We start from the raw sequence: 26624 nt of genomic DNA on the forward strand, positions 1-26624 counted from the left end.
CACCAAATGCTGTGACCTCCAGAAGAGAGAGGCAGATATTGAAGCTGGTTAATGCAATTTGTCTAGAAGCCATTTTAAACTGGGAGTTCCAAAGCTTCTCATCACTTAAAACATCCTAAGAGGAAGGGTTGTCTAAAGTCACAATCCTGGGTAGGATGCTCCTGGCTTCAGGACAGTAGTAAGTGGGACCCAATGCCAGAGCCCCCTACTGCTGAACAATTCCTCTTAGCCCCCTTCATCAGGACAAACGTTAGGCCAGTGGAACCAGTAACATGGACAGGGAGAAGGTCTGGGGATGAAGCACTCACAGGAGACCAGTGATGGTAGAAGTCTCTCTGAAATCTCTATTACTCCTTCACTTCTCTATATATACTCTTCCCCCCACCGAGTCCTCTAGCCAAGCAATTGGATACAGCTGAGTCCAATTAGTCTAGGTGTTTTTAGCCACAAGCCCAGTTCCTGTTCCTGCTCAGTTTAAGGAGTGCTAATTAACTCCTTAGCCCACAACAAGGTACCACCCCCCATCTCAACTACTGCTGCCTTTCCCAGCAAACCTGGTCCTTTAAAGGAGAACCACTTAAAAGAACTGAACCCCCAAAATGCCTGAATTCAGGGCACAGGCCACATGAATCTCAAATGTATTTCAAAGTAGTAAATCATGGCAAATTTTCCCTGAGTTCCTTAAGACAAGTCAGTGTGCAGGTATCTGAGGCCTGGGTTGATGACTTACAGAAGGGCGGAGAACCTCAGCTGTAGTGTCTTGGTTGTGAGATTTTTGGAAGGTTTTAGAGGCCCGTTATGAAATGATGGCCCATGGCTCTCCAGGCAGGTTACAGGATGGCCTTTATGCATTATACAAGAACATTTTTCAGCACTTACACAAAATGAGGTAGAGGCCCACAGTGTATCTCCAACATAAAAAAGAGCTATTAAGTGAACAAAACAATATGGAGTGTGGTATGTAAAGTCTGCTACTGTCTTGGGCTGGTTTTTGTTTTGTTTTCTTTCTTTCTTTATTTACTTATTTATTTATTTATTTTTGTTACAACAACAAAATCTCTAAAGTTGGGTGATCTTCAAAGAACACAAATTCCTCTGGCCCACAATGCTCAGAGAAAAGTCAGACCTCCAAAGGCTTCTTATTGCAACTCATGGGACATTGGTCAAGGATGCGGAGACTAGCCAGCCAAGGTCACATATACATCTTGGGATGGGAATGATTAATGAGTAACTTAAATCCAGTAGACTTATATGAAATAGAGTAGGCACATCACAATAGTAAAACAAGAGGGATGTGCTAATACCAGACGCAAAGGGAGTGAGATGAGCCAGGTGCATCGGAACTAGATGTCAGATTGATGTAAACCTTAGCCTCAATGGTTCCCAGCAGCTCACGTGCTTCCAGATGCCAGGACCATCCAAGATACCCTTCAGGTTCCCCTTTCTGGTCCCAGAGCAATTTGCCAGGGCCGTTACTGTTCAAGTGGTAACATGAGCCTTACTTTCCATCTGGTCTCCCTGGTGGGCTCAGGGTCCTGATATGAGACACTTAGTGAAAATGTGCCCCTGGGTGTGCATTTCCTTCTCACCCATCTCCCAGCCCCTCCCAGCACCTGGGCTGTTATGTGGCTTCACAAGTACCTGCAGTGTGCGATGAGAAGAGAGACAAGCCTGCAGATCTATTTGGCAAGGTTGAAGGCCTGGGAAAGAAGACCAAGAGACTCCTTAAGAGCTAATGAGATTACTTCAAGGGGTCCCCCACAGCGCCAGAAGATGGTGGCTGTGCATAAAGCACCTAAGGACATTGTTTGCTCAATCTGGGGCAAGGCACCCTGTACCAAACCACTAACGCTCTTGCTGTGCCAATTTGGGAAAGAATTTTTTTTTTTTTTTTAACCACAGTAACTGGATTTTCCAGGAATGGAAAAACTCCTAGCTACTCACTCTGAATGGCAGCCTGTCTCTATATCCTTACTCTGAAAACCACAGTGCTGGGTCTGGTACAATGGCTCAATTAGCTAATCCTTCCTTTACAAGCACTGGGATCCCATATGAGTGCTGGTTTGTGTCCCAGCTGCTCCATTTTCCATCTGCCTTTCTGCCTGTGACCTGGGAAGGCAGTGGAGGATGGCTCAAAGCCTTGAGACTCTGCACCCACATGGAAGGCTCCCGGTTTTGGATCAGCTCAGTTCCAGCTGTTGCAATTACTTGCGAGTGAATGGGCATGTGGAAAATCTTTCTCTGCCCTCCCTGTAAATCTACCTTTCCAGTAAAAATAAATCCCTAAAAAATGCCATAGTATTCAACCATTAACTATATTGGACACGTCCCCCACCCCACCCCAGGATTCTACCTGTGGGTTAAATCCAAATATGGGAAGATAGTATTCTCAGAGAGGTATTATCCAAGGGGCAGTCCCAACTACAACAGCCAGCTTTTTTTTTTTTTTTTTTAATATATCTTCTAACAGCCGACTTCATAAAAGGATGTAAGACCTGGGCCCACAGCCCTTTGGCATGTTCGAGATTGTCCACGGAGAATCAAAGAAACACAGGACTCCTGGCTAAGGTAAAGGGCGCTTGGCTACAAGAACCAGCCTGTACCCAAGCTGCCCTGATGCCCTCTTGGCATTTGCACCTGGCAGCTCCCCTGAAACCGCTCCCTCTAGGCCCCAAGTTTCCATTTGGCCTAGGCCGGCCTGCGAGTCAGGTGCCCAGAACACAGTTCCTGACGGCTTCCCTGCCCTGCACCTCACTGGTCGTGGTCCCTAAACGCGACTTAATGTGCTGAATCCATCTGAAAACGAAACGTCCCTGCTAGCTGGAAAGCAAACAGCCACCCATGAGCCAGAAGGCGAGGTACCCAGAGGACAGCGCCCAAGGGGTCCTTCACTGCTCCCGGGCTCCAGGGTGCAGTCAGGCTTTCCTGGCTCCGGCGATCCCGGTGGGAGGCTCCCATGTGGCTCTGCCCCGCGGGGCTGCCCTCCTGCGCCCTGGGAGACTCGGACGGCGTCGACGTTCCAGACACCACTCACAAGGGCGGTGCGACCATCAGCTGAGGGAGGAGAAGCGGCAGCCCCAACGTTGCCTAGATGGCACCGAGGGCGAGCGAGGGCAGCAACCTGAACCCGCAGACGCTCAGGCGGGGGCAGCACCAAGGGCTCCCGGTTGCACCCCCGGGCCTCAGGTCCCCAAGCCAGCTGGCACAGTCCCGGGCGACAGCGCGGGGAGCGCCCCTGGTGGCGGCGAGTCTCCCAGGCGGCCCTGCGATCGGCTGCGCGTGCCGGGGGCGGGGCTAACGCGAGCCAGCGTGATGGCGTCAGGCAGCGTGGGCGCTACTTCCTGTTGTCGGTGTCCGGAATGTCGCTTCGTCGGCTGAGAGTCGAGGGGGCACCCGTGGCCGAAAATGCCCGCTGCTCCTGCGCCCGCTGCCCTGGGTGAGTCAGGGCTCCGGGAGCGAGGAGAGCAGCGCAGGAGCGGGTGTGGTGGGCCTGCAGCCTGCAGCCCTCCCTGTGATCCTGCAGCGCCAGCGCAGACTGTCTGTGGCCCTCGGAGCCCTCACCCGTCCTTGCCCGCGCCTCAGCTCTGCCTCTCAGCTTGCGCCCGCCCTACTGCTGCTGACTTGGACAGCTGCTCCCACGCGTGACCCGATCTCTGCCTTACCCCATTGCCGCACCAGGGGTCTCATGACCCCATGTTAGTCCCCTGCCAAGCCCCGTAGGGGCCACGGCCCTGGCGACCTCGCTCTTGCCTGTCAGCCGCTCAGGTGACCCCAAAGCTCCACACAGGACGTCCGCTAGAGAGAACTGTCCTCTGCTTTTGTTGTTTAGTTTGATCAGTTCCTTCAAGTATCTTTAGGAGCACTGCTGTGTGCCAGGCACTGTTCTGGGTACTAGAGATGCGGTCAGTGGTGAATGAGTCAGGCAAAGTCTAATTTCATTCCTTCACAGTTGCTCCCTGTTGGAATCCTGTGGGATTTAGACCAGGAATATCCGGGAGACACCTGACACTGGGCGGAAGGAAGGGGGCAGGAAAGGTAGCCAGTGTTTTCCAAAATCACAGTTCTGCTGATCTCACCCACTCTGCCCTCTTGTGAAAAAAAAAAAAAAAAAAACCCGCAGGCTAGAAATTCCCGCCTCCAGTGGGTGTTTAATGGAAGCGATTGTGCTTAAAGCCTTCTGCCCCCTTCCTCCTATCCCACCCCTCCCAGAGCTCTCTTCCAGAGATCCAGCTAGCCGCAGCTAGGAGGAAGTACTGTTTACTGCAGCTCTCACATGTCTGAAGGATCATCTGCCTTTCTGAATCAGAAGATGTCTGTCATTCTTTTCCAACCCAAAATGTGTGACTCTCTGATTGGTGCAGCGTGGCAGGACAGCCTTAAGCACCAGGCTGTTGTTGGGAACTGCCCGGTTCAGCGCTAGGCAGTGGAGGAAAGGGCTTTGGGGAGTTGGCTGACAAGTCTTCACCGAGTTGCTGTTTCTTGGCGGGGCTGCGTTTTGAGAGCTGTGAAGCCAGGGGTGTCCATCTCTTCTTTCAATGTAAGTCTCAGCTATTTTTTTTCTCTTCCTTGGTGTCTGGAGGTTGTAAATTGGACTTGCTGTATGCAGAGAGACTAGCGTTATAATGAAGACAAACAACAAAAACAAGTCTTAATGTTGTGACTGTGTGCTGGGACATTTAGGAAAGGAGAGTTCTGAAACCTGGGGACCTTGGAGGACCCAGGCTCCGCTGATCGGGTTTGGCCATCTCTCAGTAAGCCTGTTTCTTACTGGTCTTGCATCTTGGTGATAACCTTGAGCTTCTTAGCACCTTGGAAGAACCCAAAAGTAGTAGTTTGCAACTTCTCAAGCCAAAGACCCAAGAGAGAATAGTGCAGCAAAAGGCAGGGTTAGAATATGGGATTCTGTGTTACCTGAGGCCCACTTCCACTGAGACCCCAGGGATGGTCTTCCTCCTTGCCTAGGACTATTGTAAAAATCAAAGTTAGAGAAGATGCTCAGAAAAGCCTGCTGTGTTCATTCTGGAAGGCTGTTGTGAGAGAGAATCAGTATTCACAGATAGAAGGAGAGCCTGTGGTGTTTTCTTCACAACAGAAACAACCTCCCGCCTGCCACACTTCACCAGTAGTGTTTGAAATGCCCCTTGGTAGCATTGCCCAAATTCTGTCTGTACTCCTTCCTGTGTAGTGCTTGAAGCCATACCTTTCTGGTTTGGTTCCTGGGGTCAAGAAATAGTGTTTTGAGGGCCAGAAGGGAGCCAATCCCATTCCACGACATATTGTGTCTGACCCACCCACGGTAGCCAACAGAAACATCCAACAGGAATCCCAAAACCTCCTTCCTGGTAGTGCTCAGGTCACTGAACAGATTGCTGACTGTGGGACAGATGTGAGTAGGCAGGGTGCTTTGGTTGCCTGTGAAGGAAGGTAAGTCCTGAATTGTAGCCTGCATGTTTTGGTGATGCCTTAGTGCAGGAAGATAATTGATTGGATATCATTTGTAGGAGGACAGTTGATGGGACATACAAAACAGAAATACTTCCAGGCAAGGGTATGGAAACAATTGATGTGTTCCATAGACAGACTGATGGGAACTCCCATAATCTCAAGTCAACTCCTTGTTGTTGATATGTAAATTCTTCAAAGCCTCCTCCCTTATCCTATGATTGATCAGCTATTGATCATTAGTCAGTAGTCCATATGTGTGATTATCGGCTCCCTGCACCAAGTTCATTGCTGTTGGAGAATGAACAAATGGTGCCTGAACAGAAACTTGAAAGCAGGTAGAAAGTGTGGATAGTAAGCAAGTGGCACCTGAACAGGAACCTGAAAACAAATAGAACGTGCATCAGAGACCCGCTACAGAAAGAGGCAAGTGGACATAATGGGCCAAAATCAGTGGAGAACAGTCTTTTAGCTCTCTTATGCAGAACTTCTTAGTGAAAAGTGGAGCAAAGGCAGCAATTGCATTCTTGCTTAGAGGTTATTTGTGAATATAACCCTTGGTCCCTGGATGAAGGGACACTAGAAACTGAATTTAAGACTTTTGCCCAAAAAACTGGTGACTTGTGACTGTTGATGCAGGACATCCATTGTAAAACTAGAGGGAGAATCAACGTGGGGGTGAGGGGTAAGGAACTGGGGGAAGGGCACAGGCAACCCCAGAACCTATGGAGCTAATCATAAAATAAAATATGTGGAAAAATGAATAAACAGAAATTCCAAGTACACAAATTGTGAAGACTAATTTGACTAAGGGACACCTGATACCTGATGAAGCATCGTGTCTGGATTAGGCCGGGAGAGTGCTTCAGAGACTGGAATTTGAAGCAGTGCACGCTGAGTAAGGTCCTCACCCAGCATTGGTAGGAACCTCTCAGTCAGTAGAAGGCCTGGATAGAACATCATGACAGAGGAGAAGCTCATTGGCTACCACTTATAAAGTAGACATCAGAAGGCTGCACTGTCCAGCCCTCAGCTTCCAGGGCTTATGTCAGAGGTCCTCCATTTCCCCAGTTTTTGGCCTCAACTAGAGTTACACCCTCAGCCCTCCTAGTTCTCAGGCTTTGAACTTGGCTGAGTTAATATTTCCAGCTCTTCTTTGATTCTCCAGCCTCCATAATCATAGGAGACAGTTTACATAGTAAACACCCTCTTATCTGTCTGCCTGTCTATATTGAAGAATGGTAATGGATCACACACCTCCAAATAAGAATCCAAGCCAAGTAGCAAGGAGGTAAACAAGGTCCTAAGATAGAAAGGGCCTACAATATAAGCATTTTGGTTTACTGAGCAATTGTGGAATCTGTTTTGTTTTTGTTTTTTGACCCCCAGGTCTGCAATGAAAGTACAATAGAAAAATTACTTGAAAAGATTTTAAAAATATAGAAATTGAATTTAAGACCTTTACCCAGAAAAATGGTGATAAGACCTAAAGGATAGAAGATATTCATGTTAGCTTTTTGGATTACATGGGCTTTAATTAAGGACATTATTATAATTTTAGAAAGGGAACCTGCAAAAGCCTCCTCTGAAGGAGACGCTGCCGAATCTGGCTAAAAAGGAAGTGTCTTGTAGTACAGATGAGGTAGAAAGAGAAAGGGAACCGTGAGAGATCCCCCTAATAGGAGAGACTGCCATAATATGGCTAAAATAGAAATGCCTCATAATACTGATGGAACAGGGGAATGCGTGAGAGACCCTCCTAACAGGATATGCCGTCATAATGCAAGTAAAAGAGAAAGGCCTTATACTACAGATGAGGAAGACAGAAAAGGACAACTCAAGAGAGACTCACCTAATCCACTGTAATGTGGCTGGAAAAGAAACTAAAACTTCCTGTTATGGGGTGCAGCCAGTGATAGCCAGCACCCATTGACAGTGGGCAAATGAAATGTGGCAGCGTCCCCTGTCCTCTGTCCTGAAGGTGGGTCCTAACAGCAATGGAATGTTAATTCCATCCTCAACCACTCCGCCCACCACTTAGATATTCGCTCCTGCCCACCAGTGACTCACCTATCCTCTGAGGGGGATGGTATTGCGTTGTTGTGTAACCACTCCCCTCACAGGGCCCTTTAAAAGGACTGTGAAGCAGGGGCTCGCTCTCTTTCTGGCACTTCGGCTCTTGGCTGACCCAGGACAGGTAATCCCCTGAGCATGGTCCCTGTGTACTGCTTAGATGGGGCAATGTGTTGTAATGTTGTTTCTGGTTTGTGTGCTGTCAGGAGTTCCAGAAGAGGTGAGGCCTAGCAGTAGTGGAATGTGGGCAGAGAAGCCAGAGAACAATGAATGTCTGCAGCTTTGGAAGTGTGTCCAAACTGTTATTCGTTGCATGTCTCTTAGGATAACTTATATTGTTGGAGAAGCTGGGACATAGGTCTTCAGCTTAATGGATGGACGTAAGGGTAATGACCATTTGTTCCTTTTGCGATTATGTTTGGTTGGATTATGAGGTTGGATTGGCATATGGACTTGTGATTCGCTATTTCTAGTATGCTCTGTTATTACCAAGCTTGGTTAATAAAGACTCCTTAATAAACCTTAGACATGTCTGGTATGATTTCGTTCGCACCCCGTAACACTTCCCATGTTAAAACAGCAAAATCCCAGGACTTCTCTGAATCTTCTAGTGAGGAAAATGAAGGTGGGATAAAATTCCCTGGAGACCTCATGAATTCTGATTGCTTCTTCCAATGATACTTAGTCAAGAATATGATCAAATTGTATATTAGAATCTAGACTTTAACATCATCATGACTTCTAAGGAAGCATGTGCATCCTCTGAACCCACTTCTTCATATGTGTGGGAATGTTATTAAATAACTGGAGCCAGGGAGCAAACTGGATTCCCAATAATTTTGAAGAAAGAGCAAAAATAAGGCTTTCTCCTCAATATTTACAATGGAAAATGTGGAAGAGTGAAATGGCTAAGGAAAACTTGTGATCCTTAGGACCAGCAGGGTAACAACTTCCCACGGCATGTGTGTGTGGGGGGGCAGTGATTCATTTGTGATTTGTTAGTTGGAGATGGACAGTGGGCAGTTATAGAGCAGCAAATACAACTATCATACTGGGCTTACATATATACAGGACACAGCGCTGTGGGCCTGGGAAAAAATTGGAACTGGGTCTGAATATGCAGGCAGTTATACAAAAGCCATCCAGGGTGCTGGTGAATCTTATGGTGAATTTATGGAATGCTTGACTGACTCCACAGAAAAACAAATCCGAGGAGATAGTACTAGAAAACTATTACTTGGGCAACTAGTCTTTAATAATGCCAGTGCAAATTGTCAGGCTGCTATTCATTCTATAAAAGAGACATTTTGTTTGGTTTTGGTGTCTCTCTGATGTTGCAGAGATGGGAAATTCCTTGTCCAGCCCTAATCTGCCCAGCCCAAGTTGCAGTGGTAGAACCAGGCCATCTAGTAGCACCCTTCTCTTGAGGCTAAGGGAGGAAACCAGATGTCTTGTGGGATTTAGTGGTTTAACTGTGTTGACTTACACTACTTCTGCATGCCCTGAGTGGACAGTAGCAGTTTTTGTTGTTGATTTGGGTAGCCACGTCCACCGGGATTACCGATATCTCTGCAGCACATCAGGCAGTGTGCAAGGCTGCTTATGACCGGCTGATTAGGGTCATTTTGCAGCTTACACCCCTGCTGGTTTGTGTGGAACCATCCCTGTGGTGCTCCAACAGAGAATTCAGAGCCCCGAAGCAGCAGCGTTGTGGGAGAGCACTGCCCTTTCAAAGCTGCTCCACTTGGTTTTGCACCACGGAACAGAAGATACTGGACTAAGTCACTGGTTGTGGCCAGGCCCCGACCCTGAGTTTGAATTGTGAGCCCATGCACCAAGGTCCCTTCAGGTTCTCAGCACCATGACTACCAGCCCCCTTGCACCTCAAATCAGCCTTTTGTTCCTCACCCCATTGGTCCCGCTGGGTCCTGGTTGCTGTGACACTTTTGATGTGAAGAGATTTTACCACTCCCTCCCCCCGCCCCCACCTCTGGGGCTTACCCACCTCCGCCCTCACCCTCTGGCCGTTTCCCTCTTGGATTCCTTCCTTAAAATCTATTCTGTTTCTCCTTTAGTGTTGTTCAAGCCTTGGAGCTTGCTCATCTGGCTGCCATCTTCCCTCCAGGTCCCGTGTGATTCTCCGCAGGAGCTGCTAGCTTGAGTGGAGATGCTCTCAGTGGGAGAGAGTGCACTGGACCCCCGGGCTGCCATCCCGGTAGGTGGGCAAAGTCGGGAGGCGAGGTCGGGGGTGGGGGAAGGGAGACTCCCTTTGACATGGACAGTGTCTAGTGAGGCCTCCAGCTGAGAACAGTCCATGGCAGAGACAGGTCTTAAAGAGTCTTACTGATTGTAAAATGGGAGTTTACCCAGAAAATAGTGGGAATTGGAGATAAGGCTTTGCAGTCAAATTTTCAGCTTCTTGGTCAGTTGGGCCAATGCATTGAAATGGCCCAAAACAAACGGTAGTGGGTGCTGGTTTGTTATTTCATTATTGGAGTAAGCTGGTAACTTCCTTATATGTTTTGGAACATTCACCATTTTCCAGGATTTTTCAAACAATTATTTGTGACCACTTTACCAGAACCCTCCCAGACTCCCTGTCTTGGGAGATACCTTTGCATCCTGGCCCAGCTTTCTCAATTCCCTAGGAGAGGCAAGAAGTCATGTTGTGTTCAGTGGTCCCTTGTTGGATTTCTGAGGTGACTTTCTGGGAAAAGCCAGACTTTCCCTTTGCTCCTCACTGCTGTTCCCCAATTCAGAGAACTTTCCTGTTTAAAAGGAACTGTAGATATGCCTTCCTCCCTCCTGGCCGCTGGAGGGTTCCACCTGTCTTGTAGTTGGCTTTTTAATGCAAAGCCCTTTCCCCATCCTAGCCTCTGCCCCTCTGTAGGTGACAGAACCATGAGCTGGATTACCTTCCAGCAAGGGCTGCATGGATATAGATATTTTGGCTTGCTTGTTTGTCTGAAGACTTATTTATATAAAGGCAAAGTGAAAGAGATACAGAGACAGAAAGAGCTTCTATTCACTAGGTCATTCCCCAAAAGGCCATAACAACCAGGACTGGTCAAAACAGGAACCTAGACTCTATCCACATCTCCCAGTGGTGTCATGGACAAATGTCTTGGGTCATTATCTACCGCTTTAACAAGCACATTCACAGTAAGCTGGATTGGAAATGGAGCAGCTGGGACTTGAACCTGTGCTCCAGAAAGAATGCTGGCTTCACATGCGGTGTCTTAATGCACTGTGCCACAACACTGACCTCAAAGGTATGAGTTTCTTGGGGTAAGATTTATGTAATATCTACATCACCTCATCCAGCATTTAGTTTAGGCCCCAAGCTAAATGAAGCATTGTACTTTATATGTAATATACTAGTAACTCTGGTTTGTAAAAAAATTTTAATTTTTGTTTTTTAATAAAAGGCAGAGCAACAGAAAGATCTTGTATCTGCTGATTCTTTCCTTAAATGCTCTCAACAGCCAGGGCTGGTACAAACTACAGCCAGGAGCCTCGAGCTCCTTCCAGATGGGTTGAGGGACCCAAGGACTTGAGGCATCATCTGTTGCTTCTCAGGATGCACTAGCAGGAAGTTGGATCCAACGTAGAGATACCAGATCATGAACTGGCACTCAGCTATGGATGTGGGTGTTCTGGGTGGCAATTTAATGTGCTGTACCATTTGTCTACCTCTAAAATAACATTTAAAATTGGGACCTATTTAAGATGAGAAATTTTGTGTTTCAAAGATGCTATCAAGAAAGTGAAAAGATAATTCACAGAATGAATGACTTGTACTCATGTATGTGTTGAGAATCTAGTGTGCAGAATTCATGAGGAACTCGGGGTTGGTGTTGTGGCACTGCAGGTTCCGCTGCTGCTTGGGATTCCTGCTTCCTAGCCAACTTCCTGCTGAAGCTCCTGGAAAGCAGCAAATACTGGCTTGAATACTAGTCCCTGCCCTCCACAGAAGAGGCTTAGATGGAGTTGCAGCCCCCTGGCTTTGGCCAAGCTCACCTGTTAGTGATGTTCAGGTTGGATAGTGCAGTATCAGGTGGAAGATCTCTCTGTCATTCTGCCTTTTATAAGTCTTTTTAAAAAATAACTCCCACAACTCAACAGTAAAAAGACAAACAATCCAGTTGTAAAAACAACAAAAGATGGGCTTGGCAGTGTGGCCTAGTGGCTAAGGTCCTCGCCTTGATCCCATATGGCCGCTGGTTCTAATCCCGGCAGCTCCACTTCCTCTCTCTCTCTCCTCCTCTCAGTATATCTGACTTTGTAATAAAAATAAATCTTTTAAAAAAACAACAACAACAACAAAAGTTTTAAATGTGCATTATCCAAAGCAGATATGCAAATGACTCATAAGCACTTGCAAGGATGTTGTCATTAAACATTCAGGAATTCAAATCAGCACCACCGGTCAGGATGGCTATAATCAAGAATATGGCCATTTCTGGCCAGAATGTAAAACAGTGTGGTCACTTTGGCAAATAATTTCCCAATTTATCAGTTAAACATAGGGTTTTTATATGGCCCAGACATTCCACTTTTAGGTATGTACCCAAGAGAACTGCAAACATGGCTGCACAGAAACTTTTTTAAAGAAAGATTTATTAATTTTTATTGCAAAAACAGATTTAGAGATAAAAAGAGACAGAAAGATCTTCCGTCCAGTAGTTCGATCCCCAAGTGACCACAGTGGCCAGTGCTGAGCCAGTGTGGAGCCACAGCCTCTTCCAGGTCTGCTATACAGGTGCAGGGTCCAAAGGCTTTGGGCCGTCCTCCACTGCTTTCCCAGGCCGCAAGCAGGGAGCTGGATTGAAAGTGGAGCAGCTGGGACATGAACTAGCACCCACATAGGATCCTGTCACGTGCAAGGCAAGGCTTTAGCCATCATGCCAGGCCCTCGGGAACTTGTATACAAGTGTTCACGGCAGTATTGTAGCCAAGAAGTGGGAACAGCCCAAATGGCTGTTCACTGATGAATAGATAAATAGATCTTTGGAGTAGAATATTATGTGGGGTCAATGCCAACCCCAGCTCCTGATTCCAGCTTTATGTTGATGTGGCCCTGAGAGGCTGCAGTAATGACTCAGGTAGTTTGGTTCCTGTTACCCACATGAGAGACATAGAGTGAGTTCCTGGATCCTGGCTTTGGACTGCTGGCTTTTGCAGGCTTTTGGGGGAGTTAACCAGTGGGTGAGAGACCTTCCACCCTTGTGTATCTGTCCCTCTTTCTCCATCTCTTTGTCTCTTAAGTACTTAAAATTAAAAACAAAAAGGAATAGAGTACTAGTAAATGTATATGAACCTTAAGAATAGTATGAATGAAACCAGAAACAAAAATTACATGTATTTTCTGTTCAAGTGAGATATCCAGAATGAGCAGATCATAAAAACAAAGTAGGTTGGTGACCACAGTAACTCTTTTTTTTTTTTAAAGATTTTATTATTATTATTGGAAAGCCGGATATACAGAGAGGAGGAGAGACAGAGAGGAAGATCTTCAATCCGATGTTTCACTCCCCAAGTGAGCCACAACGGGCCGGTACGCGCCAATCCGATGCCAGGACCAGGAACCTCTTCCCGGTCTCCCACGCGGGTGCAGGGTCCCAAAGCATTGGGCCATCCTCGACTGCTTTCCCAGGCCACAAGCAGGGAGCTGAATGGGAAGTGGAGCTGCCGGGATTAGAACCGGCGCCCATATGGGATCCCGGGGCTTTCAAGGTGAGGACTTTAGCCGCTAGGTCACACTGCCGGGCCCAAACACAGTCACTCTTAAGCTCCCTCTCCCAGCTCATGACAACCCTAATACACAGTATCTATTGGGGTGATGATAACGTTTTAAAATTATATAGTGATGGGCCCGGCGGCCTGGCCTAGCGGCTAAAGTCCTCGCCTTGCATGTGCCAGGATCCCATATGGGCGCCAGTTCGTATCCCGGCAGCTCCACTTCCCATTCAGCTCCCTGCTTGTGGCCTGGGAAAGCAGTCGAGGATGGCCCAATGCTTTGGGACACTGCACCCGTGTGGGAGACCCAGAAGAGGTTCCTGGTTCCCAGCTTCGGATCTGCGCAGCACCGGCTGTTGCGGCTCACTTGGGGAGTGAATCATCGGACAGAAGATCTTCCTCTCTGTATATCTGACTTTGTAATAAAAATAATAAAATCTTTTAAAAAAAATTATATAGTGGTGATGGTTGCATAATTCCATGAATGCACTAAAAATTGTTGCGTTATCAGTATATAGTTTAAATGAATGAATTTTGTGGTGTGTGAATTATGTCTCATTAAATCTTTTTTAAAATTAATTTTTCAAAGAATATAAACATTTACTGTTTGGAAAGAATTAAAAGAGTAGAAAACTTATAATCTTTCCCTGAACCATTCGAGTCAGTTTTTGTAATCCCTTTTCATCCTTTTCCAAACACTTAGATGAATTTGAGATATTTAAAATTAGGATTAAACAGCTGTTAGTCTCTACTTCTAGACTACTGACAGACATGTTCTGATGTGTTTGTTTCCCATTTCCTGAGTGATTTTAGCGTTCAGCATGATGCCAAATATTGAAGCTCCCAAGATGAATAAACTAGTTCTGCCCCTGAGCAGCAGCCCAAGTCCTATGGACAGCAAACGGTGTGTCCATTTAAAAGATGAGGAAATCAGGGAGGTTAAGTCAGAGGAATGAGATGATGCAACAGTCATTGTCAAGGCCAGGCCTGAGACTCCAACCCTGGCTGCCAGGCCTACAACTTTCTTAATGTCACCATGTTCTTGGTGTTTTTTAAATTGTTGTAAGGCACCTTTTTTTTTTTTTTTTCCTCTCAGTTTATCTATTCTGTGGGATCTTGGTCATGCAAGTGAGGTGGGAAGCCTCACCCCAGTACTAAGTTGATTGACCCTAACTCCTGTAGCTATAACTGTGATAGAGCCAAATTTATATTTATTATCTATTTTTAAAGATTTATTTACTTTTCTAGCCACTGAAGGAATAGTGTAGTACCAGGTGTTTGGGCCCCTGCCGTCCATGTGGGAGACCTGAATGGATCTTCTGAATCCTGTCTTCAGCCTGGACCCATTCTGTCCATTTATTTAAGAGGCATAGTTACGGAGAAAGAGGAGAGAGAGAAAAATCTATCTGCTAGTTCACTCGCCAAAAGAACTCAATTTCCAGGACTCGACTAGATCAAAGACAGGCCTGGGTCTCCCACATGGGTACTTGGACCACCATCAGCTGCCTTCCCAGGCACACTAGTAGGAAGCTGGATTGGAAGTGCAGTAGCTGGGACACAAAGTGGCTGCCCATATGAAATGCCAACAATGCAGGTAGTGGCTTAATGTACTATATCACAACACTTGCCCTGGGACCTATATTTAAACAAGATATAAGTAGTTTGACTTCAAAAATCAAAAAGATCCACAATGAGGTATGTACTAAGCAACAATATTTTTATCTCTAGGCTGTAGAAGTGTGATTTTCCTTTTTTCTCTGCATTTTGTCTTTATCTGTCACCATGAACATGCCGATTTTGTGGAAAAACCCGTACATAACCTACAGAAGGGTATGCATGTGTGATTGCACATGTGCTTGGCAACAGGTACTCTCCCAGGACTTTCCTCTAAAGGCCTGTGTTCTGTTTGGTTCTACCTAGGTCATCAAGAAGAAGCTGGTGGGATCCGTGAAAGCCCTGCAGAAGCAATACGTGTCCCTGGACACTGTGGTAACCAGTGAAGATGCCGATGCCAACACCATGTGCAGCGCCCTGGAGGCGGTGTTTATCCACGGCCTGCACGCTAAGCACATCCGAGCTGAGGCTGGGGGAAAAAGGAAGAAAAATACCCACCAGAAGCATTTGCCACAGCCTGTCTTCTGGTCCCTTTTGAAGGCTGTCACCCACAAGTGAGCTCAGTGGGAGATTTTCTGCTTCGGGTAGGAGCTGTGGAGCACAGCTCTTGCCAGCAAAGCTGCCTGTGTTCTGTGTAGAGTCAGGGAGAGGCAGGGGACAGAATAGCTCATAGAAAGGTTTATCTGCGTTACACCTGCCCACGTGGGCCTTGAGGCCAGAGCTTGGAACTGCTTGGTGCCCCTGGGCTTTAGCCTTTTGGAACTCACCTCACAGAGTTAGGTGGTTGCAACAAAGGTGGTGTGGCCTGCAAACCTGAAGCAGTTTCCCTTATAGGAAAAGTTGGTGAGCCTGCTGTAAGGCAATTTGAACACCTTTGTTCCAGATAATACTCGTAATGAGGCATGAGCTTTTTCAGGAGAATGGAGCCCAGGTGGAGCAGCAGCTGTGCCTTTGAGGGGAGGGCCTCAGCTGCACATCGAAGGAGTCAGGAACTGAGTTTAGTATCCAGAGTAGAATCTGCCTGCCTAGATCAGTCTACCCTAAAATTATCACAGTCCGTGGACAGTTCACTTTCCTATATCCTACCTACAAACCCAGAGTGTGAGCCCCTAGCTTGGGCCCCAGATCTGTAGCCCACCCTGTTCTCCAGGGAATTCCAATGCCTTGTTGCTCCTGCCTGCCTTATCAGCTTGACATTCTAGCCCCTGCATGACCTGTCTTGGCTACAACTCAGTCAGCAGCTCTCCCTCTGTGTGCTGTAATGGCCGTGTTCTTCCTGCACAGAATGGTCTTTCCTACACTTGATGCCTTCTTTCTGTCAGTTCCTTGTATCTAGAAGGTTCTCCTCTGGCTTTTGCCTCTTGAAAGCCCTCAGGGCATATCCCAGACACTGCCCTAACTGACATTTTTCTTTTTACAAGCTAGAAGTGATTACCCATCTGCCACTGCAGCTCCACTGACAAAAGGAGCTCTCCCCCACAAGCTGGAAAAGGCAGTTGGCTAGACTGAAGGCAGGGCTCCTGTCATTACCCTGCCATTTCCCAGCTACACTGACCTCATGGCTAAGGTGAACAGATGATGTCACAGGTACAAGGGTTGTTGTAATCGGAGTGACAATTATCCTTCATAATTCCAGCCTCAGAGCATAGGGCAATAGCTTAATTTTCCTGTATACTCCTGAACACTGTTATCTAAGGAATCATCAGGTGGTCATTTTGGTTAACCATGGGCTAAAACAGCACCTCAGTTTTTCTGAAACAGTCTGTCCTCTCCTTCCCAGACACGTCATCTCAGAATTGGAGCACCTGGCCTTTGTCAACACGGATGTGGGCCGCTGCCGGGCCTGGCTGCGGCTGGCACTCAATGACGGCCTGATGGAGTGCTACCTGAAGCTGCTGCTCCAGGAGCAGGCTCGGCTGGGAGAGTACTATCAGCCATCTGCCTTGCTCCGAGATGCCGAGGAGGCCGAGTTCCTCCTCAGCTTCCTGCAGGGCCTGACGTCCTTGTCCTTCGAACTCTCCTATAAGTCTGCCATCTTAAATGAGTGGACACTTACCCCATTGGCCCTCTCGGGGCTCTGCCCGCTCTCTGAGCTTGAACCTCTCACTACCTCTGGTGTGGAACTCCAGCGGAAGGAGTCTCTGGATTCAGTTTCACACTCCTCAGGCTCAGAGGACATCGAAGTACAACATTCAGGTCACAAGATCCAGCGGAACAGAAAGCTCACTGCCTCCTCCCTCAGCCTAGACACAGCCAGTTCATCCCAGCTATCCTGCAGCCTAAACTCTGATAGCTGCCTACTCCAAGAGCCTGGCCCTAAGAGTCCAGACCATTCTGAGGAGCCTATGTCCTATGACTCAGACCTGGGCCCCACAAATGCGGATGACTCGGACCCGTCTCTGCAAGAGTAAGTACCCCTCCTTCCACTCTCTGCCCACCTTTCCTTCCTGTTGCGCTGACTGCCATTACAGTACAAGGAAGGCCGAAGGAGACCTACTGTTTTCTTCAGAGGCCAGAGTTATGAGGAACTCTAATTGAGAAACCTGGGTGTAGTGGGGAAATGGATTTAAACGGGTTGTGAGCTGGGCAGGCACTTGATTTACCCCTGGGTGAGCTTTAACAAGTCATTTCATCTCTTGGAGGCCCTGGCAAGGGAGTTTGGAAACAGAGTTCACAGTGTACTTCCCACTCACAACCAAGGCAGTGAAGCCCAATTTTAAAATTGTTTTCCATCATCCCATATTCCACAAAGGCAATATGTATGAGGAGTCTTCAAATTCCATTTTTACATGAACCTTGGGAAATACTCTCAGACTCTCCTCACTCTTCAGGACCTTGATATGAAGGGTATCTTTTATATCAGAGCTTCTTTTTTTTTCTTTTGCAAATTATTCTGTTGTATGAGTGTGTACCTTGATGTATTTTCTCAGCCCATGTTTAGTAGGTGTTGAAGTTGAGAAGTTGAGTATTTTTTTTTTTTTAAAGATTTATTCATTTTATTACAGCCAGATATACACAGAGGAGGAGAGACAGAGAGGAAGCTCTTCCGTCCGATGATTCATTCCCCAAGTGAGCCGCAGCGGGCTGATGCGCGCCGATCCAAAGCCAGGAACCTGGAACCTCTTTCGGGTCTCCCATGCGGGTGCAGGGTCCCACATCTTTGGACCATCCTCGACTGCTTTCCCAGGCCACAAGCAGGGAGCTGGATGGGAAGTGGAGCTGCCGGGATACGAACCGGCGCCCATATGGGATCCCGGGGCTTTCAAGGCGAGGACTTTAGCCGCTAGGCCATGCCGCCGGGCCCATAGTTGAGTATTTCTGTAAATAATCTTGGTCTTTAAGTATCTCTGTTCTATGAACTCCCAGGAAGAAGGTTGCTGAGTCAAAGGACAGATGTCTTGATCATTGTCACAGACAATTGCTGTTGATGCTCCGCCTGGAAGCACCTCTGTCTTCCCACCTGGCCAGCAGAATTTGTTCTCAGACTTTGGGGCATTTACTTTACTGGTAGATTAAAAATTGTAACCTTTTATTAAGGGCCTGCTTCAGATGAACCGCATTAGACTTCTTTTTCCATACCGCATCCTCTACTCTACCTCAGTTCAGATTCCTCCAGGGTCCCCACTCCATGTGACAATAGCTGCAGAACTGGGTGGTGCTGTGGACAGGGCTCAGAGCAGGGTGAGCTTCATGTCCTCTTGCACCACCCCCCAAGTCCAAGGAAAGCAGACAAATTGCTGACCCCAATGTTGTGTTTCTTCACAAGGCTATTTGCCAGTCAAATCTGATGCCTGTGCTTGTACACAGGAGAATGTCTGGTAGGCCCCAGAAATGATTCCTGAGCACTTTAGGAAGTTGGAAGATGTCAATGAAAGAATTTAGGTCTAAGTCGTTGGGAGAAGCAGCTCCTGCTTCCAGGGATAGCAAGGCCCATGGAATGACTTGGGCTTACTCACTTGTCTTGGCCCCCCTGTGTCTCTGCCTCCCTGAGACCAGCCAGCCCTTTCTCCATCATGTGCCTTGTCTTTATCTCATGAATCCTGTGACTGGGAAATTCCAGCATAAGGTTGTTGGATGAGTAACCTTGTGCCCAGTGTTGAAAGCATTCTCCTGGGCATTGGGGAACTCTCTTAAGGATGGGAGTCATTATGTGCTGACAAACTCAGGACAGTTACATGCCAAGCTGGCCACCATTTAACACAGACATGCAGCAAACCATTCTGAGAGCTGGGCCCTGAAGTTAGTTCCTGAACATCCACAGAGAACTTTGTGTTTATGTATTTAACGTTTTCAAGGCAGAAGATTATCATGTATATATGTATGTTTTAAAGGCAGATTTTCACCAGTGCTTAGTATATAAAATTAAAATAAGTATGTTATGGTAGTTGTACATTTTAAGTATAAAATGTCTAAAGTTAAACATAAAGGTACAAAATATCTTGGGCCCAGCATGATGGCTCATTTGCCTAATCCTATCTGCAAGTGCCGTGATACCATATGGGTGCCACTTCATGTCGCTGATACTCCACTTTCCATCCACCTTTGTTCTTTGGCCTGGGAAGGCAGTAGAGGATGGCCCAAAGCCTTAGCACCTTACACCCATGTGAGAGACCTAGAGGAAGGAAGCTCCTGGCTTCAGAGCTGCCCAGCTCTGGCTGTTGTGACCATTTCTGGAGTGAACCAGCAGGTGAAAGATCTTTCTGTCTGTCCTTCACTCTGTAAATCTGCCTTTCCGGGGCCAGTGCAATATCTCAACTGGCTAATACTCCACCTCTTAGTTTGGCATCCCATATTGGCACTGGTTTGTGTCCCGACTGCTCCACTTCCCATCCAGCTCTGCTTGTGGCCTGGGAAAGCAGTAGAGGATGGCCCAAAACCTTCAGCCATGTGGGAAACTGGTGAGAAACTCCTGGCTCCTGGCTTTGAATGGGCTCAACTCTGGCCATTTCAGCCATTTGGGGAGTGAACCAGCAGATGGGAATATTTTGTCTCTCCTTGTCTCCCTTAATATGCCTTTCCAATAAAAATAAACCTTAAAAAATAAAACGTGTAAAATACCTAACATTTGAAATGAAGTTTATAACTAAGTTTGTGCATTGTGCCTGCTGGACAGGGCTGATTATCCTCGGTAACTTCAGTAGCAATTACTGAGATGCAGACAGTCTGCAAGTCCAGAGGGTAGACTTGGGAGCCGGATGCCCGTGTGTTCGCTTGTCAGTGTGGCAGTTTTGGGCAAGTGCTCAATCTTCTGATCTTGGTGTCCTCATCTGTAAGATGAGAGTAAGATCTTGTTCTTCCAAGGAAAGAGTAAATGAGTTAAGGTGTGTGAAGTACTTAAGACAGTCTCTCAGGATGTAGTTAGTGCTCAGTGGGTGGCATTATTGTCATTTTCTAACTAGACACCTTGTGTCATCAGGTATCCTGTTATTTGTCCCTTTGTAACTGCTGGAGAAGCTTTGGCTGCTAATGTTTGTCAATGTTGTTGTCATGAAACCTTGATTTGGGGCAGATGATTCTTGCAAATGAAGCTCTCTGTGCCTTTCTCAGTGGCCCTTGGCTGCCCAACAGTACCATGTTCGGGAAAACCACAGGTACTGGCCAACATGGCAGCGCCACTCCATAAAGAAGCACTGCAGGCCATGATTTTTAGTTATAGTACACATGAGCACACCCACATGTATGCACACGAATATACATGAGTATATAAATACAGACTGGGACAGGGTGCCTTGCTGTGGTGCAGTGCGTTAAAGCTGCCACCTGCAACACCAACATCCCATGTAGGCACTGATTCATGTCCTGGCTTCTCCACTTCTGATCCAGCTCCCTGCTAATGAAATGGGAATGAAGTAGAGAGTTATCAAGTGCTTGAGTCCCTGTACCTACATGGAAGACCTAGGTGAAGCTCCTGGCCTAGTCCAGCCCAAACTATTGTGGCCATTCTGGAAAATACAATGCTTCTCTCACTCCCTGCATCCCTCCCTCCCTTCCTCTATTCCTCTCCCCGCTCCTTCTGTTTCAAATTCCCTCCCTGCCTCCCCAACCTTGTAATACAATACATAAAAATATCTTTTTTTTAAAGATTTTTTATTATTATTAGAAAGCCAGATATACAGAGAGGAGGAGAGACAGAGAGGAAGATCTTCCATCCGACGTTTCACTCCCCAAGTGAGCCACAACGGGCCAGTGCGCGCCGATCCAAAGCCAGGAACCTGGAACCTCTTCCGGGTCTCCCATGTGGGTGCAGGGTCCCAAGGCTTTGGGCCGTCCTCAACTGCTTTCCCAGGCCACAAGCAGGGAGCTGGATGGGAAGTGGAGCTGCTGGGATTAGAACCGGTGCCCATATGCGATCCCTGCGCATGCTAGGAGAGGACTTTAGCCACTAGGATATCCTGTCGGGCCCCCAAATCATCTTTTTATGTAGCTTTTATGGCGCTAGGCCATGCCGCCAGGCCCAATACATAAAAATATCTTAAAAGACTATGCTTCAAATTATTTTCTAAATGAAATCTGGCAATGCTTAGCCTGCTATGCCATAATACTGACTAGTCACTTTTTTTTTTTTTTATTATGATAGGATTGATATGCCACAGTCACCATTTTCAAGACCATGATTCAGTGATACATAATATCTGCATTATTTTACGTTCCCATCACTAATATTTACCAGGCAATGTCCACATTCTTGGTAACGTGTCAATTACTTGTCTGCTTGGTTATACCCATCCCAGTATACATCTCATTCTGATTTTGATTTACATTTCCTGAATGGCTAATGATTCTGAAACCTTTCCTTTTTTTTTTTTTTTTTAAAGATTTATTCATTTTATTACAGCCAGATATACAGAGGAGGAGAGACAGAGAGGAAGATCTTCCGTCCGATGATTCACTCCCCAAGTGAGCCGCAACGGCCGGTGCGCGCCGATCCGAAGCCGGGAACCTGGAACCTCTTCCGGGTCTCCCACGCGGGTGCAGTGTCCCAAAGCCTTGGGCCGTCCTCGACTGCTTTCCCAGGCCACAAGCAGGGAGCTGGATGGGAAGTGGAGCTGCCGGGATACGAACCGGTGCCCACATGGGATCCCGGGGCTTTCAAGGTGAGGACTTAAGCTGCTAGGCCACGCCGCCGGGCCCTGAAATCTTTTCATGAACTTACTAGCAATTTGTCTTTTTTTGTTGAGGAAAAAGCTATTCAGTTATTTTTCCAATTTAAAATTTGGCTGTATTTTTGGCATAGAATTATAAGAATCCTTTATTCTGGTTATAACTGCTAGACATATATGATCTGAAAATGATGTTGCCTCCCATTCTGTGGGTTGTCTTTTGCTTAATAATATGCTGTGAAGCACAAAAATATTTTTTATTTTGATGAAGTATAGATATTTAGTAGTTGTATACAATTAAGGTATCACATATCTAAGGAACAACTTCCTAATCAAAAGATTTGGAATCTACACCTATATTTCTTTTGAAATGTGTTAGTTTTAGTTTTTGGGTGGTTGGTACATTTTGAGTTAGCTTTTGGGTGTGGCATAAGATAATAGTCCTATTGTATTCCTTTTCTTGTGACTATTCACTTATCCCTACACCATTTGTTGGGGAAAAAAATCCTTTCCCCAGTGTGGTATCTTGTTGTGCTTGTTGAAAGCCAGTCGCTCTTCACCTGTTCTTGACAATCATGTCTTGAAGTGTTTGGGGTTATGATGATGTAAGTGAGAACAGGGCACCATAGGCAGCCTGGGTTAGGACCCGGCATTCTAAGATCCTCCTTCCCATCAGACAACTACAGGGTGGCTTCATGAGGCTACTGGACCCACATGAAGCCATCAGGTTTCATGTGTGCAGCCTTTCAAACTCTAGCCAGTGCTGTTCCCCTCGGAACTCCTGTTTGGGCATGCACTCTCCTCTCGGTTCATAAGCAGCAGAAGAGAATGCAAATGAGTTTACTTTAGAAATAGAATTTAGGTTCTGAGAAACCTTAGGGGGCAGAGCAGTCAGTAGCCAAGGCACATTCCAGAAGGCCGAGAAGTGTTTTTCATCTGCAGTGTGTGTACATGGCAGTAACACTGGCTTCCTGAGGCCCCTGGAAGCATCCCTGAAGGCACAAGGTGTGGCAGTCATACCCTGAGAAGGGAATAGGCTCACACCTCATGTGTCCCAAACTCCAACCACAGTTGCTGGGGATGTAAGTTTTCTCTGAGTCTGCACCCAGTCCAGTGCTGTCCAATGTCTTTTTTTGTTGTTGTTGTTTAAGTCAGCTGTATTATAACAGCAGTACATTTTCTGGTAATTGTTGCTCCTGTCATGGAAAGAAAAAGAAAAAAAAACTTCAGAGAGTAGATACAGTGACTTACAATGTTTGATTTGGGGGAACTGGTGACTAAAATTTGGGTCTTCATTAGCATTCAAAATCATACCCAGAGACAGATTTCATCCTCACTTTGTCTCTGTCCCAGAGAATGGAACTCTTGGTACCCTAGGTGTTTGTGCTTTGGGACATCTCATGCAGACCGCTCTGAGAGGCCCTGCCATACACAGCACTGGAGAAATGATTGCCCACACAACCGTTTGGTTGAATAAACTCTCCTGGCCCACAGTCAGCCTGTTCAGAATGGCAGTCAGGCCCCGTTTCTCATATCAAGCCCTTTTTTCTGCTGATCTCCTGGGCTCCACAACTCACCTGCTCGTCTGGGGCTACAAAGAACCTTTGGTGGACTGTGTCAGAGGAGGGACAGTGGGGGCTAGGCTGCAGTGGATGGTTAAGGGACGATTGCTTCTGTTTCCTATTCTTCCCACTGTCCCAGTGGCCTTGGCCATTGTCATTGACAGCCTGTCACACGGGTTTCTTTGTTTAAAAATTTTTAGGGTGTTGTCAGAGTTCAGCAAAGCCCAGGTGAACTCTGTGCCAACCAGAGGACCGAGCCAAGAATCGGAGATCCCCACTCTCCAGGCCTCACCCTTCCTGCGCAGCCTTGCCACCAGCACACACCTGCACTTTGATGTGCCTGCAGAGCCTCCTCCTGTTCAAGCATCTTCTAGGACCCATGATGGTGGCCACAAGCAGGAACCACTTTTCCAGACACCAGGCTTCCTGGACTTGCCACAGCTTGACTCTGCCCAAGCTGTCCCTGCAGGAAGTGCTTCAAGCCAGCATCCAGATGGGACTGTGAAAGCGATGACCGGAGCAGGCAGTCAAGAGAGTGGCCCACAGAAGGTCCTGGAGGATGGTGGAGCTGGACTAAAGCCGATGGTTTCCTCCCCTACCAGTCCGGTGAGTGGCTCATGTTATTCTAAGGAGGTCCTGGGGCAATGTCTCAGCTTGACTGTGGTAGTCCCAGGTAGAATGTGAGTGGTCTCTGCCTGCCTGGCTGTGTGTGACGATAGCATTGGGGGGCGCAGTGATGTGGAACTCACATTTATTGGTGTGAGTGGTGCAGCTGAGCCAGGCCTGGTGCTAACCATTTCCCGGGGGTCTCCTGCATCTGTACTTCTGGTTGTGGAGAAGGTTAAGTTATCCTAACCTCCAGCAGTCACCAGCAGAGGCCCTGGGCTGCTCACTTCACTTCCTTGCACGTTAGTTTCCTCCTGGGTACTTGTTGTCATTCAACAGTTTTACAAAGTGCCAGACTTTAGAAATACTCATTCTTCAGTGTGATTCTGCTTTCAGAACTACTGTACAATACTAGAAGCTCTGACTGCATATGGCTAATCATTTAAAGTGTGTCTAGTTCCAATTCAGATATGCTGTATAAAACTGGAGGGCCCGGCATGGTAGCCTAGCGGCTAAAGTCCTCACCTTGAACACACCAGTATCCCATATGGGCAGCAGTTCTAATCCCAGCGGCTCCACTTCCCATCCAGCTCCCTGCTCGTGGGCTGGGAAAGCAGTCGAGGACGGGCCAAGACCTTGGGATCCTGCACCCACGTGGGAGACCCGGAAGAAGTTCCTGGCTCCTGGCTTTGGATCGGCTCAGCTCTGGCCATTGTGGTCACTTGCGGGGAGTGAATCATTGGATGGAAGATATTCCTCTCTGTCTCTCCTCCTCTCTATACATCTGCCTTTCCAATAAATCTTTAGGAAAAAATCAAGCACTGGATCTTGACAATTTAGTTTGAAAAGAATATGAAACCTCTCATTAACATTTCTCATTAGTTACCTATTAAAATGAAAGTTTTGGATGAGTATATGTAAGATATTAAAAAGAGCTCCATCTGTCTCTCTACCTTTTTTTAACATGATTTCTCTGAATAGCAGAGTTACAGAGAGGGAAGGACAGAGATCTTCCACCTACTGCTTCACTCCCCAAATGTCCACAGTAGCCAGGATTCGCCTGGGCTGAAGCCGGGAGGTAGAAACTTCTGCTGAGTCTCCTGTGCAGGTGCAAGGGTCCAGGGCCTTGGACCATATTCTGCTGCTTTCTTAGGTACATTAGCAGGGAACTGAATCAGAAGTGTTGTCAGCTGGGACTCAGGTGGCGCTGGCCCTAATCTGTCTCTTTTTTTAATTTGCCTACTAGAACATATTAAAAAAATGACTTAAGTTTTATTTGAAAAGCAAATCTACAGGGAAAGAGATTAATCTTCTGTTGCTGGTCCACTCCCCAAATGACCACAACCTAGCCAGAGCTGGGCCAGTCGGGCCAGGAACCAGGAAATTCCTTGTAGGTCTCCATATGGTTGGCAAGGGTCATCATCCAGTGCTTTCCAGAATACACTATCAGGAAGTTGGATTGGAAGTGGGGTAGGTGACGTTGGAATGGATACTGATAGGAAGTGCTGGTGTTGCAAGTGACTGTGCTGCATGATGATACTAGCCCCAAATATGTAAAATTTGGTATTGGCTCATTTCATATTTCTTTTGAATGGGACTATTCTAGAAAAACCATTCTAGCTTGTGGAGAACCCAAAGGGAGCCAGCTGTGGCAGATCGTCTCCTTGAGAAAGTTGAGGGTGAACAGCCTTGAGAGCTTTTGGCCTAGTGTCACATAGTGGGTCTTAAGTGGAGTAGCCTGTGGGCTAGCACAATGTCTCAACTGGCTAATCCTCCACCTGCAAGCACCAGCATTCCGTATGGGCACCGTGTCCCAGCTGTTCAACTTCCCATTCAGGTCCCTGCATGTGGCATGGGAAAGCAATGGAGGGTGGCTAAAGGCCTTGGGACTCTGCACGTGCATGGGAGACCTGGAAGAAGCTCCTGGCTGCTGGCTTCGAATAGGCTTACCTCTAGCCATTGCAGCTGTTTGGGGAGTGAACCAGCAGATGGAAGATCTTTGTCTCTCTGTCTCTCCTTTTGTCTGAAATTCAGTGTTTCCAGTAAAAACAAATAAGCATTAAAAGAAAAAAAGTGGGGGTTCCTGGTGCCGAGACCTAGCTGCTAAGGTCCTTGCCTTGAGTGTGCCAGGGTCCCATATGGGCACTGGCTCTAATCCTGGCAGCCCCGCTTCTCATCCAGCTCCCTGCTTGTGGCCTGGGAAAGCAGTGGAGGACAGCCCAAAGCCTTGGGTTGCTGCACCCATGTGGAAGACCTGGAGGAAGTTCTTGGCTCCTGACTTTGCATTGGCTCAGCTCCAGCCATTGTGGCCACTGGGAGAGTAAATCATTGGACTGAAAATCTTCCTCTCTGTCTCTTCTCCTCTCTGTATATCTGCTTTTGCAATAAAAGTAAATAAATCTTAAAAAAAAAAAAAAAAGCCAGCACTCATATGGAATGCCAGTGCTGCAAGTGGAGGCCCAGCCCACTAAGCCATGGCGCTGTTCCA

General features: G+C 47.2%; 1 protein-coding gene across 2 annotated transcripts in view; it reads left to right on the forward strand.

Annotated features, from left to right (window-relative positions):
• Positions 1 to 3299: 3299 nt before the first annotated feature.
• PLEKHM1 (pleckstrin homology and RUN domain containing M1) overlaps positions 3300 to 26624 on the forward strand; it is a 46575-nt gene continuing 23250 nt past the window's right edge. Inside the window, exons 1-5 of one of the 2 annotated variants that reach the window (XM_004597272.2) lie at positions 3300 to 3436; positions 9641 to 9730; positions 15175 to 15422; positions 16649 to 17275; positions 23731 to 24136. In XM_004597272.2, the coding sequence (XP_004597329.2) occupies positions 9683 to 9730; positions 15175 to 15422; positions 16649 to 17275; positions 23731 to 24136 (1329 nt within the window). In that variant the 5' untranslated portion in view covers positions 3300 to 3436; positions 9641 to 9682. Of the gene's footprint in view, positions 3437 to 9590; positions 9731 to 15174; positions 15423 to 16648; positions 17276 to 23730; positions 24137 to 26624 lie in introns of both variants that reach the window. The other variant, XM_058676643.1, reaches the window with a different exon arrangement.

Source organism: Ochotona princeps, chromosome 17, assembly GCF_030435755.1.
Source record: "Ochotona princeps isolate mOchPri1 chromosome 17, mOchPri1.hap1, whole genome shotgun sequence".
Taxonomy (NCBI): domain Eukaryota; kingdom Metazoa; phylum Chordata; class Mammalia; order Lagomorpha; family Ochotonidae; genus Ochotona; species Ochotona princeps.